Source organism: Meleagris gallopavo, chromosome 5 (assembly GCF_000146605.3).
Source record: "Meleagris gallopavo isolate NT-WF06-2002-E0010 breed Aviagen turkey brand Nicholas breeding stock chromosome 5, Turkey_5.1, whole genome shotgun sequence".
NCBI lineage: Eukaryota > Metazoa > Chordata > Aves > Galliformes > Phasianidae > Meleagris > Meleagris gallopavo.
The window spans coordinates 15,577,733-15,595,299 of NC_015015.2; the positions used below are offsets into that span (position 1 = coordinate 15,577,733).

The 17,567-nt window shown below is 38.8% G+C and overlaps 1 protein-coding gene across 1 annotated transcript in view; it reads left to right on the top strand.

Moving 5' to 3' along the window:
- Positions 1-17,567, top strand: part of LRP5 (LDL receptor related protein 5) — an 80,626-nt gene that overhangs the window by 46,352 nt on the left and 16,707 nt on the right. Inside the window, exons 6-10 of the mRNA XM_019615456.2 lie at positions 8,905-9,121; positions 10,306-10,595; positions 12,554-12,780; positions 13,118-13,302; positions 15,881-16,204. Of these exons, the coding sequence (XP_019471001.1) occupies positions 8,905-9,121; positions 10,306-10,595; positions 12,554-12,780; positions 13,118-13,302; positions 15,881-16,204 (1,243 nt within the window). The remainder of the gene's footprint in view (positions 1-8,904; positions 9,122-10,305; positions 10,596-12,553; positions 12,781-13,117; positions 13,303-15,880; positions 16,205-17,567) is intronic.

The following is a 17,567-nucleotide window of genomic DNA, read 5'->3' on the forward strand; positions in this document are numbered from 1 at the left end:
AACAAACAAAAAAACCCTGTCCTTTGGCAGTTTTTTTTTCTTTGCTCTTTCTCTTAATCTAATTAAATCAATCCAAAGTAAACTCCCCTGCAATGAACAGGGACACCTACAGTAGACAGGAGCTTAGAGCCCCATCCAGCATGACCATGGATGTCTCCAGGAATGGGGCATCCACCACTTCTCTGGGCAACCTCTGCCTCAGTGGCCTTGTAAAAGTCTTTTTTCTTACACTCAACCTAAATCTGCCATCTCCTTCAAAAAGAAACTGGTGATCATTATATATCATTCTTTAGTATAATTGTATCATTTAGGCAGTGGTGAATATCCAGTAATTTTGCAGGGCTGGAACTGGAATGTGGGAGAAAAGGTTTCCATGCTTGTGGTTCACTCTTTTCTACCTACAGCTTTATGGTGTTTCTTCAGCTGGATTCTATTCACACAGGCCACATGATACCATACATCCCAGGGCAGGCATCTGATGCGTTCCCTGGAATCTAGGCCTTCAGTGCTCTCTGAGAAAGATTGGTGGAAAAAAATCTTAAGAGCACTTTGCTTCAGGTCACAACTGAGTCAAGAACCTTCAAATGAGATTTATAGCAAAATACTGAGATTTGTTTAAGTCGGCACTGTAGCTGAGAAAGAACAGGAAAATAAATTAGTTTTTCTCTGAATTAAATCCTTGATCTGGTTGACAGAACAGCCACAGAAATGTGTATACTGGCACAGAATGAAATGAGAACGATCTGCAAAGGCTGGTGTGTAGGAGTGAGTTTTGGACCATCTTTTCCAGTGGCTGTGTCAGTTTAAACTGATCATGAAACTGCAGTGCCATTGTGTGGTTAAAATTCTAGCCTCTGCTTATGTGTGTCTGTTGAGAAAGGTAAGTGAGCATCCTAAAATTTTACTTTGGCTTAAACATTCTGAAGTTTGCGGAGACAAGTGTTCACCTGGGATAAGACTTACACCTCCTTATGGGTACCTGTCAAACTATACTGGCTTTCGTAGCTCTTAATTCTGAGCAACAAGTAAGGGGAAGATAAGATCAAAGAACTTTTTCCTAGGAAGCATATCACATGGTTTTGCACTGGTAGCAATGAAAGCCAGGATAACCTGTTTCATACCTTCACGTAGCTCTGAAAGAAACAAGAAAAGGGACTTGAAAACCTAACAAACGTTTCTAAGGGTACTAACGTGGGAGGAAACAATACTATGTGAATTCCTATACTTCAACTTTTCTTGGCTTGAAAGATTTCTTTAATTTTTTTTACACAAAAAAAATGCAGCGAACATTCCTTGATTATTTAACAGGAGCAGCTTCTGGATTCATTTTCCAGTATAATTTGAATTTTTACTTTAACATTGGATATCTGATTTCTAAATGGATTTTTGTGAGTACCTTTGCAACATTTTTCCACTGTGCCCTTGACCTCTTTCACTGCCAGGCAAACACTTCAGGAAATGATGTTAAACTAGAGCTTTGACGTGAACCTGTTACAGAGAAGTTCTGTCTCTGTTACCACCTCTAAACCCTGCTTTATGTTTCTTTAAAATAGTCCACAATCTATCAGTCTTTGGTGGATCTATGAACCTGGGAGCATGGAGGCAATTTCTGAGCTGAAAATAGGCTTCTCTTTAATCCGTTGCTTTAAAAGTTAAAGAAGTCTCTATGGCTTTCATTCTCTGTGCTGAAATGAACTGCTTTTTTCTGAAACCTTAGTTTGGGCAAGGCTGATGTCACTAGATTAAACTGAAATAAAGGAGAAGCGAATAGTTTTTGTTTTCCTTAAGAAAGATGAGGAGTAATCCAGCCTTCCTCATAGAATAATTTAAATTATGGCATCTATCTCTCCAGAACAGATTAATGTTTTAGAGCAGTGGGAACTAGCTTTGCAGTTAAATTAGCCTTGTGAGCTCTATGAAATATTATCTAAATTCCTAATTGCACTTGTTTTAATGGCCAGCGAAGGATACCAAATTTAAAATGGCCTTTCAGCTTGTTGCTGTTATGGTTTTTAATTTTGAGTATGTGAAATCTGACTACTTTAACAAGGTTAAAAGAATGGTCTGTAATGTGTTGTATAAATCAGCTTTACAATTAAATTTATTGAGCACGTTTTGTTTGCAAATCTAAGTATTTATAGCTAAGTTCTTGTTTAGAAGTAATCATTTTTAGATTCCTTGCTGTTTTTTTGTTGGACAATAAAATGGTTATTTCTGGTATTTCACGTAGAGCTATAGATATATATTTTTTAATTTTTGTAGGCAACTTACCAATGATTTCCTAAAGCTCCTTTTTCTTCTTGTTAGAAATTCCAGCAGGTTTGAATAAAGCTTGAACATATGTTTCTGATTAATTTGCAAGCTTTCTGCAGGGAAATTTGCAAGTAGACCAATAATATGACTGCAAATATTTTTGTTTAATTTAAAATGCGTGCCTTATTGCTGTGTTAAAAAAATAAAGTAAGAGGCAAACAAAAACCAACAGTGTTATGCCATGCATAAGCAAGTGCTCAGCTGGGTTATGCCTTTGTGTTACGTTGGCAGATAAAAGCGACAGCCAGGTTGAATGCTGCTGTGCTTGCTGCTGTCCATGCATTTAATTTTTTAGATGAGTTCTTTTTAAATTATGGTTTGTGTAAATTAATTCTAGTCTTTGATATTGAACGATAATTGCATTTTTCTGTAATTCTCCTTTCCTTTTAGCCTCTTCGTTTATCAGTGTTACAAATATTGTGAACCAGAAATGCCCCATCCAGTCTAGATATGAGCTCTGCCTGCTGCTGCCAAGAGAAACAGCTTTGGATTTACGTTCATTGGGTACAACCCTATGTGCTGTTGCTGGTCACCAGCCCACCCCCTGCTCCTCTCAGAGGTAGAGGTTGACTGGAGAAGGGAAAAGCTCAGGAGGGCATTTTGACTAGACTAGTATTTCTCAACCAATTGCTTGTGGACCTCTCATTGTCTGTAAATAGGTTATTTAAAAGAGAGAAATTGGGGTAGTAAATACTAGTTTAACTTAACCCTAGTTTGAAATGAAATAGAAATTACCATAGTAACGCTGAAAAAGGAGAAGTCTTTTCTGTAGAAAGGTTGACCGGCAATGTTGCCACCATCAACTTCAGTGCAAGATAAAGTCTAGCTGTTATTCTTGACATCCCTTTGACTTCTTCAAGAATTCTGGTTGGATACTCCAGTTGCTCATTGTTTTTTTTAATTATTATTATTTATTTATTTATTTATTTATTTATTACTCAATAGCTTGCCACAAATTACTCCTCATATCAAGCTTATTATTTGAAGTCCTTCCTTCATTGTGTTGTGCATATGTAGGTTATAAATGTTTCATCAGTTCCAGTTTCAAAAGCAGGAGTGCTACACACTTCTCTTATGTAACTAGTGATAGAACATGAGGAAATGGACTCAAGACGTGCCAGGGGAGATTCAGGCTGGACGTTAGGAAGTACTGCTTTTCTGAAAGAGAGGTCATGTGCTGGAATGGGCTGCCCAGGGAGGTGGTGGAGTCATCAACCCTGGTGGTGTTCAAGGAATGTTTAGATGCGCTGATGGACGTGGTCTAGTGAGGGTGATAGGTGGATGGTAGGGCTGGATGATCTCATAGGTCTTTTCCAACCTTGGTGATTCTACGATTCTATGCTAAATATTTATATGATGTGCTATTTCCATGGACATCTGTGTATCTATAGAGTTGAGAAGGTGATCGGTTTTACTGAGGGGGGAGGGGGACGTAAAAATATTACAGGACTATTCAAATCACTTTGGAGGAAAGGGAGATGAGGATAAAAGCAAATAAAGAGCAAGATGTGTATTTCTTATTTTAAAACCTATATATTCTTCCCCTTTCCCAGATTAGTTAACTGAAGTTGGAGAGGGATATTGTTTTTGTAACAGATGTTAGCTACAGAGTTGCTAGAGGCCCCTTTAAACATCTTACAGTGGTGTTCAGTGTTTCAAAATTAAGAAGTTTGTTTACAGAAGGTAAGATTTCCCTGAAGTGTATTAAATAAGCAACTCGCACCTAAAAATCAAATTGAAATACCGATTCAGTAAAACATCTGTGCTTTAGGTTCTAGCCACCAGTTGCCATAAATTAGTTTTGAATATGTTTGCATTTAACTTTTTCCCCTTTTAAGGAGCTAGGCGTGCCATATAATGTTCCTGCTTAGCACAGAACAGTTGCAGAATTTACCAGCTGCACCTTTAACTGTTTGATATCCTGTAAGAAGAACTAAGTTCTGGAAATGTCAGGCTGATGTAACAGTGCTTCGTATGGAGAACATTAGTTGTTCCTAGATTAGATTCATAAAATGTAAACAGGTTCAAGATTACAATCACGCTAACACCACTTTCCCAGCAAGAAGAAATTTATCTATTCATCAGTGTCTGTAGGAGCTTATTATGTGTGCTTGTGTTTTGTAAAGTCTGTCTGAAAATGCAGTACGCTCTGTGGAAACTGGAAAAGTGTTGTCCTAGGAGACAAGTCATTGATGATCATCAGGTATGGTGGTAATTTAATATGAAAAGTACAAACAGATCTACCCTGCAAATTAACAGCCACTTTACTTGCTGATACTTTCAGCACAGGTATAGGAATACCTGTTTATATAATGCCCAGTGAAAATGGGAGATCACTAAAAATTACTTAAGACTGTATTTTTTGTAATGTAAAATTATACTGTGTTGTATTTGGCTTCTTTGTAGGTAGTTTCTGGGATTTTTTGTTTTGTTTTTTAACAGGTTGCCAATTAACATTTTATATTCATTTGTCAATGTAGATTTTATGTGTATGAGACAGAACAAATTGATGGGGTGAAACCATTCTCTATGAGATGACATGGAGTAGTGAGAATGAAATGAACTTTGTTGATAGTCATATCTTTGTATGAAATTGTCAATATAGTTTCTGCCTTATAGTTCTAAATCCTTACTAATGGATGGATCTCAGAATTGGAGGCACTTTTGAGAGCTCTCCTAAGACAGGCTTTTATTATTATTGCACTCCAACTACTTTTTGTTCTTCTTTGTGCCAGTGTGGCTCTTTGAAGACAGTTGGCCATTACTGCTGTGCTTCAGCTTTGTAAAGGTGCTTGTGAGGGAAGGCTGTCAAAAAGAGTCGTGAGATTTGATAATCCTACTTGTAATCCTCTTTATTGAACATCTCAAAGTGGCTTTTGTGTTATGAGTGAAAATCTGACACACGTGTAGCCACTGAGAAGTATCTTTTCCTGCTACTTCCTCAGCAAGCTAAAACGTGATCTGTAGTGAAAAACGATGAAAAGCCTCTTAGAGGAAAGAATCTGCATGTAAAGGATGGTACTGTGTCTCTACCTGCATTTGCAAATTGTGGACTCTGCAAATCTGCAAACCATCTGTGTGTAAATGGCCTGATAGATCTGTTGTCCAGCTGTCCTCCGACCTGTTTTGATACGCAGGTTCTGGGACTGTCTGCTTTACTTCTATTCTGCTTGCCAGCCTCTGCCAACACATGCCTGGCATTAAACCTCTTCAGAATGAGAAAGGAGGAGTCCTCTTTTATCCTGAATCATTGATGAAAGGTGCTTCTACTTCAGCTGTTGGAAATGTTAACGAATGGCTTAAACCCAGCTGAATATAGACTGTGGTACAGACTGCTCACAGCTGCTTCACTCTTCTCTTTTGGAGGCAGGCTTTTTGACCCTCTGGAGTTTTCCATTTCTCTCCCTTTTTCTTTGTCTTTTTCTCTCATGTTGGCTGCCACCCACATGGTTTTTCCTTCAGGTTCTTTCTCTAGCCAGAAAGACTGGGCATAATTCCCTTGAGATGCCTTCTTAGGGTCTTCTGGAGAGAATTGTCGGAAGCCATTCAAGGAACTTGCCTTTCCCACAGGCTAAAATCACACACTGAGAAAAAAGTCATAGACCTGCGAGACTACCAACCTAGTAATATGGCAGTCATAATGTTTTATCAGTGCCAACCTTCTGTGTCCGCTTACTGCTCAGAGATTGAACTCATCCCGAGAGCTGGTTTCCATTTGTCTCAGCTTTGTAGCAATTGAATAAATTTTGTCTTTTCTTAATGAATTAAATATAGGAGCAAGGTGTCTGAGCTCCCTTTGTTGTTCTGTCAAAAGACGTATATGCTGAATAGTTGTTGTTTTTCACAGATGCACCTGAAATATACCTTGACTACATGAATCACACTGATATGTAGAATTTAATTGCATTGTTTACTTTCATCTTCTTCAAAGAGCCAAGAGCTTTTGAGTGTTATATTTGGAAATGTTAAGTTGCTTTGCATACACTGCAGCAGCATAAAAAAAAAAAAAGAGCACACCTTATCACCTCACTGTGCTTTTGTGTGTAATTCACTTCATTAAGGCATTTGATGTTGATTTTGTTTTACCCACCACAGGTTTTGGCTGAGCTTTGTGATGCCTCGTTAAGAGATTTGTTATTGAAGTCTGAGGACTAATCAGGGGCTGCGTCTGTTCGAGGGGACCTTTCAGTGTTTCGTGAGGAAAGCAGAGCAGATTTTAGTGCTGCATTTGTCCTTTCACCTAAGTCAAAAATCCATTGATCAGTTATTGAAAGAGGATGAAAACTCTAAGTAGGAAAAAAAATGCCCACTCTCCTCTGCCTTGAAGGTGTGTAGAAGAGAAGTTCTGCATAATAATGGGAAAAATGCTCCGTAACAGCTTCCCTTTGGCTGCAGTCAGCAGCCTGCACGCCATAAATGATGAGATAATAGCATATTTTATGAGCTGTGCAGTTTTAGCTTGTGCTTCTGGCCTTACTGTGAGGATTGTTTATAGGCTTTTTTTCCTGTGTCCTCGTGGTTTAAGTTAATGCTCTGGAATGGAGATGAATCTCTGGAAAGCTGGATGACAGCAAAATCCAAAAGGCAGTGTGCCTGTACCTTCGGTGAACTGTTTGACCTGTCTGCTGCTGCCAGGCAGCCTAGTTAGCACTCAGTTAGTGCTTCGTGCCCACTGCTGTGGGTCGGCAATCATCAGGCAGGGTCTGCAGCCCATCACACCACCCCTCCAGGTCAGAGCTGCACTTTGCATCCAAGGGAAGCCTGCTGGGATCCACAGGCATTCTGCTGACACCTTGGAGAGCAGGAGCATTCAGACGGAGAGGAAATGCTTATTCCATCTCCTTCTTAGCCGTGGTGTGAGCCATTAAACATTTATTTGCTGTCTGATTCCACCTTTTTGATCTCCGTTTCTTCTGTGCTTGATCAGGAGGACTAGATTGCCTAACAGGCTTTCATTTGGTACTTTCAGTAGTGAGCGTGGTAGTTGACAACACGCACAGGTGTGCATAGATATAATAGGAAAAAAAGTATTTTTCTGTATCCTCGGATCCAATCAGGGCCTGGTGTATGTGATCAACTGCTCTGGTGCTTGAACTATACTTGCACTGCCCATTATCTGTAAAAGTAGTCAGAAATGTGCTGATTTGATCATCGTCCTACTGGTGCACTGTTATTTTTGTAAGGGAAATGTCTTATTTACAGGACGATGCACCAGTTTGGCTCTGGCACCTGAGTATGCGTGATGAACTTTTGAACCTGCTGTACAGCCTGTGGGATTGATACTGTTCTAAATAAGTGAACATTTGGGGTTTGCCTGGACATGATGTAATGAGATAATTGCAGAACCATTTGGCTTTTAACCGCAGACGTAACCTTTTTTTTTTTTGTTTTTTAATGTACTTTATTTAGCTTCATAAAATAAAAAGGCATTAATCTTAAGTCTCTGCTGCTTCATCATGTGATGGATTGAATGACACGAAACTCCTCCGAAACTTAGTTTTCAAGAATGTCAGTGTTATTTGTAAGTGTCTCCAGCAGGAGGCTTTCTGTCTGGAAGGAATCCTGAAGACGTCTGTGGAATAGCAATGCAAAATGAACTGTTACAGCATTGATTTCTTTTGTGTGCAGCATGGTTAAACACAGCGTGCAGCAACTGACTGCTTACCTCTGCTGTTGCACTGGTGGTGTTCAGGAGATCTAGGGTGTTCCATACGTGCTAGCATTTATGATTTTTTTGCAGCTAGAATTCATATAGTAGAATCAGTGACAGTGTATTATTTGTATTTCTTTGATGTGGAAATGTTGTTCCCCAAAAACCTGTATAATCAAAGAGGTGCACATTACTTTCACAATTCGTAAAGTATTGCAAGAGCAACTGTAATAGGAACAGCAAGTTTCAGTCTGAAGGTTTCTGTTGTTGTTGTTTGGATACCTACCACACAGGTGTGCGTGCATGTTAAAAGTCAAATACTAATTTAATAAGATGTGATTACCACTAATCCCATACAAAAAATAAATTGTTTGCATCTGTTGTCTGCCAGGTACGGGCAGAGCCTTACAACTTACTGTCTATGAAATTGTGGAAAAACTGTTGATTTGACTGACCACTAGGTTATTAGACATCTAATGGTTTAATATTACATTGCCTTTGGATAGTGGATGTTTTTAATACGAAATAAGTATGGCTTAGACACTTAACTACTTACAAGTCAGGGAAATACAGAGTTGAAATGACTGCGTTTGTCTTCAAATCTTTAAAGGAAAACAGGAGTGTTGTACAGGGAAGCCAACTTAATTATCTACGAAGTACAAGTTTAATATTTTGATTCTGAATAAAGAAATAATGATTGAATGACAGTAAAGATAAGATTGTTTAAATTTCTGCCTCAACCACAGGTAACGCATAGCCTAGATTAAAGCACAGCAGTTGTCCACCTATGAAGCATTTCTAGCAAAAGATGGAAGCTGGAGTCATGTTGGAAAAGAAAATTATAATCTTTTGAATTAAATACGGTACAGAGCTTGATGCTATCTGCAGTGAAAGTTTTCAAATAGAACTTAGTTTTTCCTGTTTTTTCATGTGTCTCACAGGTCATAAATGTTGATGGAACGATGAGGAAAACCCTCTTAGAAGATAAACTTCCGCATATATTTGGGTTCACGCTGCTGGGTGATTACATCTACTGGACTGACTGGCAGAGGCGAAGCATTGAAAGAGTTCACAAGATAAGGGCTAGCAGAGACATTATTATTGATCAGCTGCCAGACTTGATGGGCCTTAAAGCAACAAGTGTTACCAAAGTTTTTGGTAAGTGTGGTCAATCACAGAGTGAGTCTAAAGTAGTTTCTAGAAGCTCTTGTAGCTGTTCATCACTTGTAATGAGAATAACTACGGTCTTTAGTGTTTGAAACATTTTAAAGGAAAGCTGCACTTGTTTTTGTAAAGTTGGGAAAATAGAGTGTTGCAAAAGAAATTTGGGCTTCCAATTTTATAATGATATTCAACCTAAGTTCTCTGCAGCTTCCATCACACTCTGAATTTTTGTGAGAAGAATTTTATTCCTGGCTCTGATCTCTAGAAGTTCTGGTGCTCACAGGATTGCACCATTTTCTGTTGCCCTTTTCCAGTGCCACGTCCCATTGTTCTTCCATTGGCAGAATATATGGCATGGAATGATACAGGCAGAGTTAGTGGCTATTACAGAGATACCTGAAGGCAAATGGCACTCTAATTTTAACATCTCAGCAATTAAATCTTGCCCAAAGTGCTTAGCAAGTAGATTGAACTGTAGAAAACTCTCACAATCATGTGGAACTCTTCGTTTTACTTGAAAGACTGTTAAGTCTTCAGATTGTAACTTGGTATAAGTTGACATCAGACTGTATGTCTTAAAAAGGGAGAACTAAATGCTGGATGAAACTGATCTTGGAGGGTTTTTTTTGATAACCTGTCTTTTAGCTAAATGTCTGATTTCAGATGATAGAGAAAGACTGTCATTTGTTTTTTGATCCTTACTTTTCCCTCCTTATTCCTGCACTGCCTGGTTACAGTCATTGACTTGAACAAAATAAATGAGAGATTGTAGTGATTGAACAGCTGGGAAAGAGCTGCAGTTATCCAGTCCTTTCATTATTTTGTATCATTGAACTCGACACATTTTTAAAACTGATGATTTCAAAGAGGTATAAAGATGGAGTACTGGACAAAAAATAGCCAGGCTGAATATGGATAATTGCATTCACTAGTAAAGAAACTAATCTTTGGGGAAGCTATAAAATATGTTTGTGGCAGTTCTTCATATATAGGAAGGGGATGCCACCAGTCTTCTAATGTCTGGCTAGAGGAAAAGAAGCAATTTTGAATGACTCCATTAACAATCCATAGGGTTAACTTTGAAAAGTTACAGTTGCACTACATTTTCACTCATCTTTACCCCTCCTCTTCCCCTTCTCTCCATGATATACCAATACCTGTTTTGTTTTGTTTTTAAGGGACTAATCCATGTGCAGAGAACAACGGAGGCTGCAGCCATCTGTGTTTCTTTACACCCCAGGAGACCAGGTGTGCCTGTCCCATTGGCCTTGAGCTGTTGAGTGACATGAAGACTTGCATCATTCCTGAAGCCTTCTTAGTTTTCACAAGCAGAGCAGCAATTCATAGGATTTCCCTTGAAACCAATAATAATGATGTTGCTATTCCTCTTACTGGAGTCAAGGAGGCATCTGCTCTGGATTTTGATGTTTCTGATAACAGAATCTATTGGACTGATGTTAGTTTGAAGGTATTACTGACATGTGAATTCCCTGAATATAAAGCCACAGAACAGTTTCTTTGATCTAACAAAGGTCTCTGTTACATGATCTATCCTGCAGTTGCTAGTGTTGTCATTGAATTGCATCCAAGGAGACTCTTGGAGATGAAGACAGTTGCATTGTTGAATGCACAGTTGGGTGACAGGCATGTTCACATTTCAAATAAAAATCCAAAGTGATGTCTGCTCACGCTGAATGCTGAAGTCTCGGATGCTACATATGCTGCATCCATATGTTTATTGTAGAAATGCTGTTTTCATGTCACGTAGTAAGCTTGGCAACCCCCCAAGCTTTCTATCACCTTCCAATTTTGATTTGGAAGACAACCCTACTTAATATTCGCTTCTGGCAAGGGAACTTTGTATTGGTTGCTGTTAGCCCAAGGCTCCAGCTTGGCGCAGAAGAGGCCAGGGAACTTGTCTGGTTTTCTCCATGTCATGTTAATTGTCCCCTGCTCGCCTCCATCTCCTCCTAAGTCCTTGTGTTCTCTATCAGTTTGAAATTCCCTTCTCATGTGTTTGGTTCATATCCAGCTGAATGCTGAAGTGAACGTAGTGTTCTTTGTCAGTGTTACTTTTTGAAGTGAATTAAGTTATGGTAGAAAACAGTGCATTCAGTTCACTGAAACTGAATTTCTCTGTTTAGCCTCTTAATAAGTTTTCCAAGAACAGCTGTAGTTGTCTTGCCAAGGTACCTAAACCATAATAGGAAAAAGTTCACTTGTAGGGCTAGTTTACATACCTCTCCAAGACTAATGAGGGTTGTGCTTCAGCACTAGAAGTATTGATGTGGATACCTTTACTCCAGGAACAGTGCCAATATAACAAATTAGTGTGCTACAGACATGATAACTAAATAAATCTCAGGCAAGCATGTGGAAAGCTGAGGCTGTGGTTGTCTTAACCATTGGTAGTGGAAAATGCATTACTTCAGCTGCATCATTCAGATCCTAATCTGATTCTGTGTAGAACTGGCAACATTTTACTTGTATGCGGCCTCCTAAGTTATCCATCATACTGTACTTCCACATACATACCACACATACATTTCAGCATATTTGAGTTTTCATTCCCCCGTCCCTCCACCTTCTGCATCTTGGCTGCAGGTAGTGCAACTTAAGAGACCTCCTCCTGTTTTCATACTGTTCTCTTTGATGATCACTACATTCCTAATCTCCTGTAGCCTCTGGTTATGTGAGGACTTATTTTCGAAAGAGTATTATACTTTTTCTGAGGTGTGGGTTATACATGTAAAAATACAAATTTAGACATCCGCCTTTAAAAATATGAAACATCTCGTAGTGCTGAGATGCTACCAAAAGTAGATAATCGTACACTGATCCTGGGTGTTCCCAGTGGTATGTCTGGAGGTTGTTTCGTTGTTCATTGTTGGGAGTGGCTTATTTATGCATATACAGTCCTTGCCCTATGACTTATTTTGCTGACTGTATAGAACTAAAATACAGATAGGATCAGCAAATTTGCTGAAGGTGACTGATCATGAGAAAAAATTAATTCTGATTTTGTTGAATTTGTGACTTAGTCCTTCAATTAAAACGTTATAGAGAATTAAATACTTCAATATATGTGTATTTTTATGTACAAACAGGAGAGAGGAAGAAAGGTCAAGGGAGAATCTGCAGATATATTGCGCTTTCTGAAAGTCATGTCCTTTTAAAGCATTTTGAATTGATCATAAGAAACCATTAACCTTTCTGAAAATTCAAATCTCTTTATCCTGTAAACTGCTGTATGTTTTTGTTTTGTTTTTTTTTTTTACAACAGACATTTATTTTTAAAATTAACACCAATAGATTTTTTTTTTTTACTAACCTCTTCGTAAGCTAAATTTCATTACTTTTAAATTACTTTTTATCTTAGTGAAGTATCCGTAAAACCTTAAATACTTTTACAAAATTGTTTTCCAGACCATAAGTCGAGCTTTCATGAATGGGAGCTCTGTTGAACATGTGATTGAATTTGGGCTAGATTACCCTGAGGGAATGGCTGTAGACTGGATGGGAAAGAACCTCTACTGGGCAGATACTGGAACTAATCGAATTGAGGTAGCCCGCCTGGATGGACAGTATAGGCAGGTCCTTGTGTGGAAGGACTTGGACAACCCAAGGTCTTTGGCTCTTGATCCTACCAAAGGGTAAGGGAGAGTGTTGTTTTTCTAAGTTTTGTTTCTTTCTTTGTATGTGACAACGTATTTGGGGTCGTTTAAAAAAAAAAAAAATAAAAAAAAAAATAAAGGACTTGTAAGCTCCAGAACCCTGAAGGTCACAATGAAAAATTGAGAATTGTGAATCATATTCTTCTTTCTTTACCTTTTTTTTTAAAAAAAAAAAAAAAAGACTTTACCATATGCTGATTAACTGCCTATAACCATGTGGTTATTCCCAATTTTTTTCTTTTTTAAGCAAATTTAGAAAACAGAGCTGAACTCCATCTCGTGAAGTTGTATCGTTTTGTTCCGCTTCTCATTGCAGGTACATGTACTGGACAGAATGGGGAGGTAAGCCTAGGATCGTTCGAGCATATATGGACGGAACAAACAGCATCACTTTGGTGGATAAAGTGGGTCGTGCCAATGACCTCACAATTGATTATGCGGACCAACGGTTGTATTGGACTGACTTAGACACCAGCATGATCGAATCGTCAAATATGCTAGGTAATCTGCTATTAGATTGCATCACAGATTTACTCCATCAGGTAGAGAAATTCGCAGTGGCCGCAGTAAAGCAACTGAACAGAGTTGTAGAGTGTTTTAGTTGAATCCTTTGAATTATTATCTCTAATGAGGTGTTAAATCACTTATTTTTTTCCCCTAAGATGTTGAGTTTGTTACATTCGTTAGATCTAAAAACTGCATGTGACTAATTGGTGGTAAGTAGTAATTAGAAAAAGTTGAAATAACATGATTAATATTAAATCTTCATGTATATCTTGTGTACTTTCATATTTTCCATTAGGATTCCTTTTATTACTTGCATGTGGTGTGCTATGGTTTAGTAAACTTTTTGTTGAAATCAACATAATTAATATAATGAAAGAAGATAATTTTGGGTTTTTTTGCAGCTGACATAGAGCTTTTATATCCTTTAACTGTCCTTTAATTATTAAAATAGTCTTCGAGGTATTAGGTAAGGCAGGTTCACGTTCATGTGTTAGAAAACAGAGGTTATGTAAGTTTCCAAATACCACTCGGTAAATCCATGGTAAAATCAGAGGTGGAATCCAGAAGCTTGTGACTTGACATCATACATTCCATTTCCAAGGAGAGGCCTTTGTTAGATGGGAATCAGCAGCTCTGGTATCCCAGAATAAAGAACAAGGCTGATGTGTCCAACATACAGTATTTAAGGAAACTTATACAGGATTCTTGTAGCAATGCTCTGGTTGATGACATACACTATTTCCCTGCAACCCATTTATTTTTACTTTCATATCTTCCATGAAAAGCTACCAGTAGAATGAGATTTTTTTTTAAGGTGTTATTATGAGCCCATGCCTTCTTGGTAAGGGGAACCTATTACAAGGGTTGATGTTCTTTTATCTGGAGATCTTATGCTTTAGTTGAGAGAGAGGGAAGAAACCTGGAAAAAAACCTGCTAATGGAAAAAAGACTTTATCACACATTTTGAGTGAACTTAACTGGAAACTAGAATTGAACTGAATTGACTTACAGAAACTAAAAAGTGCTGTATCAGCATTTTTACTTACCCTTTCCAATTCCTTATGGTTCTGTATACAAATACATACTGAGCTTCAGTTTCAGCTGATGAGCTAAATAAGTTGAAGTGCTTTGATAGTTTCTCAGTAGACCACTGTGTGTGTCCAAGAAAAAGAAGTATTAGAAGGAATCACACATTATTCTGGTGATTACTGTATATCAGTTTTGATTTATGTATGCGTTGTCTTGATCTCCAGCTACAGTAAAATGTTGATGTTTATTCACAAAATGTTGTTAGAGATGGATGTTTAGAGAAAGAATGTTCTAAAAAGGCATAAAAAAACCACAACAAAACAGTTAAAGCTTAGGAGAGCAGAGCTATGCATTTCTGGATTCCAAGGCTAATGGTGACTTTGGGTTTGGGATATGTCCTCCTGAATGAATGCTGCTACTTAGAAATTGCTTTAAGGTTGCTTCATTTTCCAGAGTTTTGGTGGGGGGTGTTTTCCATCCAATGTATGATCTGTCAGAGCTCTCACTAAAATTCTGTATTTACTTGGAGAATCAAAATAGCAGGAAGCAGATTTGGACTAGAAACTGATTGTGGTATTGAGAAGAAACATAATATTCAAATAATCTGTGGTAAATTGAAATAGTTTTTGAGCAGAACCTATGGTTAGCATTAGTTTGTGGTGAGAAGGGGTGCTGAAGCTAACACAGCTGTGTGCTTGTATTTTTAGTTAGCAGATTCTAAAGACTTGGGTAGGCTTCCAGCAAGTGGGCTTATCAATTAAGGCAGTGTTGTTAGGCTGGAAGTGAAAATAGTGTTCTGTAGAATAGTAACATTGGATATTTGTGTGAGTAAGGGAGGTACGATGCTGATAAGGGCTTCATCTTCATATAAAGTGGCAGATTCATAAAAGTTAGTGTTTGAAAATGTTTAGGGGACTGATTTATACTAAGACTTTGGTAGTGGATCTTTGGCAGAGACCGTCTAATGCTCTAGATGCGTTAAATCTGTTTTGAATGTTGCTAACTGAGCCACCAAGTGTGACAGTGTTGGGATTTCTGCCAAACAAACTGTTTCAATATCACTTTAGGTTTCTCTATCTTGAATTACACTGCAAATGATTTGTTTCTTGAGTAAAATGCTATAATTTCTCTTAGTTGGTCCTCTGTGAATCTCAAGTTTGGTATTTATTGCTGTTGTGCATATTGATTTTGTTGTTGATCTGAGTGATTCCTTGGAGCTGGTAGCATTCTTGAACGTGCTTTTCAGAATTTAATTGGAGTGTTATGCATAAGAAATAGAGCAGTATTTACTGAAATGGCAGTACACTGTCACAATTTCAAATTGCTCCATAGTGAAGAGGTTATCAGGATAAGGTTTTTAAATGCAAATATGCAGGTTACTTCTTCAGCAGGTACTGCTTAATAATGAATCCCATGATAATAACTGGGGAAATGATAATGACTGAATTTTGTTTTAAAAAAGAAAAAACTTTTTATTGTCTGTCATATTTTCCATTTCATGACCTGGGAATTGTGCTTTATTTGATTTTCGTTATTTTTGCAGGACAAGAACGAGAAATCATAGCAGATGATCTACCTCATCCATTTGGATTGACCCAGTACAGTGACTACATCTACTGGACAGATTGGAATCTTCACAGTATAGAAAGAGCAGACAAGACCAGTGGGAAGAACAGGACACTTATTCAGGGCCATCTGGATTTTGTGATGGATATTTTGGTCTTCCATTCTTCACGTCAGGATGGCTTGAATGATTGTGTGCAAAATAATGGTCATTGTGGTCACCTGTGCCTTGCTATACCAAATGGATTTAGATGTGGCTGTGCTGCTCACTATACCTTGGATCCCAACAGCAGAAACTGCAGTTGTAAGTTTCTTCTGGCCACCAGGTGCTTGTGATCATTTTCAGTATAGAACTGAGCTGTGAGTAGCTCAGCAGCACCCAGATGATTGCTCACTAACCCACAGCACAGGGGAATAGGACCAGTCAGAAGGGTGCATGTGAGAAAATTCTAGTTAAATGAGAAGACAGACTCTGTAACTCCAGATGCTTCTCACTTCTTCCTCCTTTCCCTCAGTTTTATTGCTGAGCATGACATCATATGGGGTGGAACATCCCTTTGGTCTGTTTGGGTCGGCTGTCCTTACAGTGTCCCTACCCAACTTCTTGTGCAGCCCCGCCTGATGGGCTGGTGGGGCAACATGAGCAGCAGAAGAAGCCTTTGGGCTGTGTAGGCACTGCTCACCAGCGACTAAATCGTAGGTGTGTTATTAACACTGTCAAAAATCCAAAACATAGGACTATACAAGCTGCTGTGAAGAAAATTGTCTCAGCCGAAACCAGTACAATCTCCACCCCTTATTCCATACGCTGTCATGCTCAGGTCCTTTGCTATCCAATACGTTCTCATTAACCACAACCTCCGTTCTCATCCTTCCATTCTCATACACAGATATTATTCCCTTAGCCTGGTTCTGCACAGCCTTACCTATGGGCCGTCGTCCTTTCAGAGGCGTATTTGCTTCAACACGGCCTTATCTATGGTTACAGATGCTATGGAGTATACCTGCTTCAGTGTGGACTTATCCACAGGTCGCAGTTTATCTGACTTGAATTCATGCTGTAATTTCAGACTGCCCAGTGCTGCAGCAATGTAACAGCAGTAGTTCCCTGGCCATCTGCCAGCCCAGGCTCATATCCATAGCTATTATCAAACTGTTTCCACGCACAGTAGAGTAAAATGATAAGGAGTGCAGCAAACAACAAAAATGCAAGCGGCAGCCACTAACGAGTGCTCCCAATACACAGTAAGCAAGCAAATTCTGGGGCATGAACAGAGCCTGCCAATTCGTAGCTAAACAATCATAAATACAGTCTAACACGCTCCAGTCAAATCTGCTACTATCTCAAACTCTTCGTGCTTCTTTCTGGGTGCCAAGAAGGACACTTGTGGGTTAAATCTGGTAGGCAGCTGAGCACCATGCAGCTGCTCACTCACTCTCTGCAGTTGGGGTGTCAACAAGAGTTATACTTCAGCACTGAACACTTCCAAGGCAGCTCAAAACCCCTCATACACTGCCAGTATCTCTTATTTGGAGTACAGTAGGCCTTACATACTCTATATCCCCAACTCCAAAAGCCTGGTGGTTGATCTGAAGTCTCTCCCGCTGCTTTCTGCCAGAGGCTGTTCTCCCTGGCTGCAGTGTAGAGAGTAGAGTGCTTTTTTTTT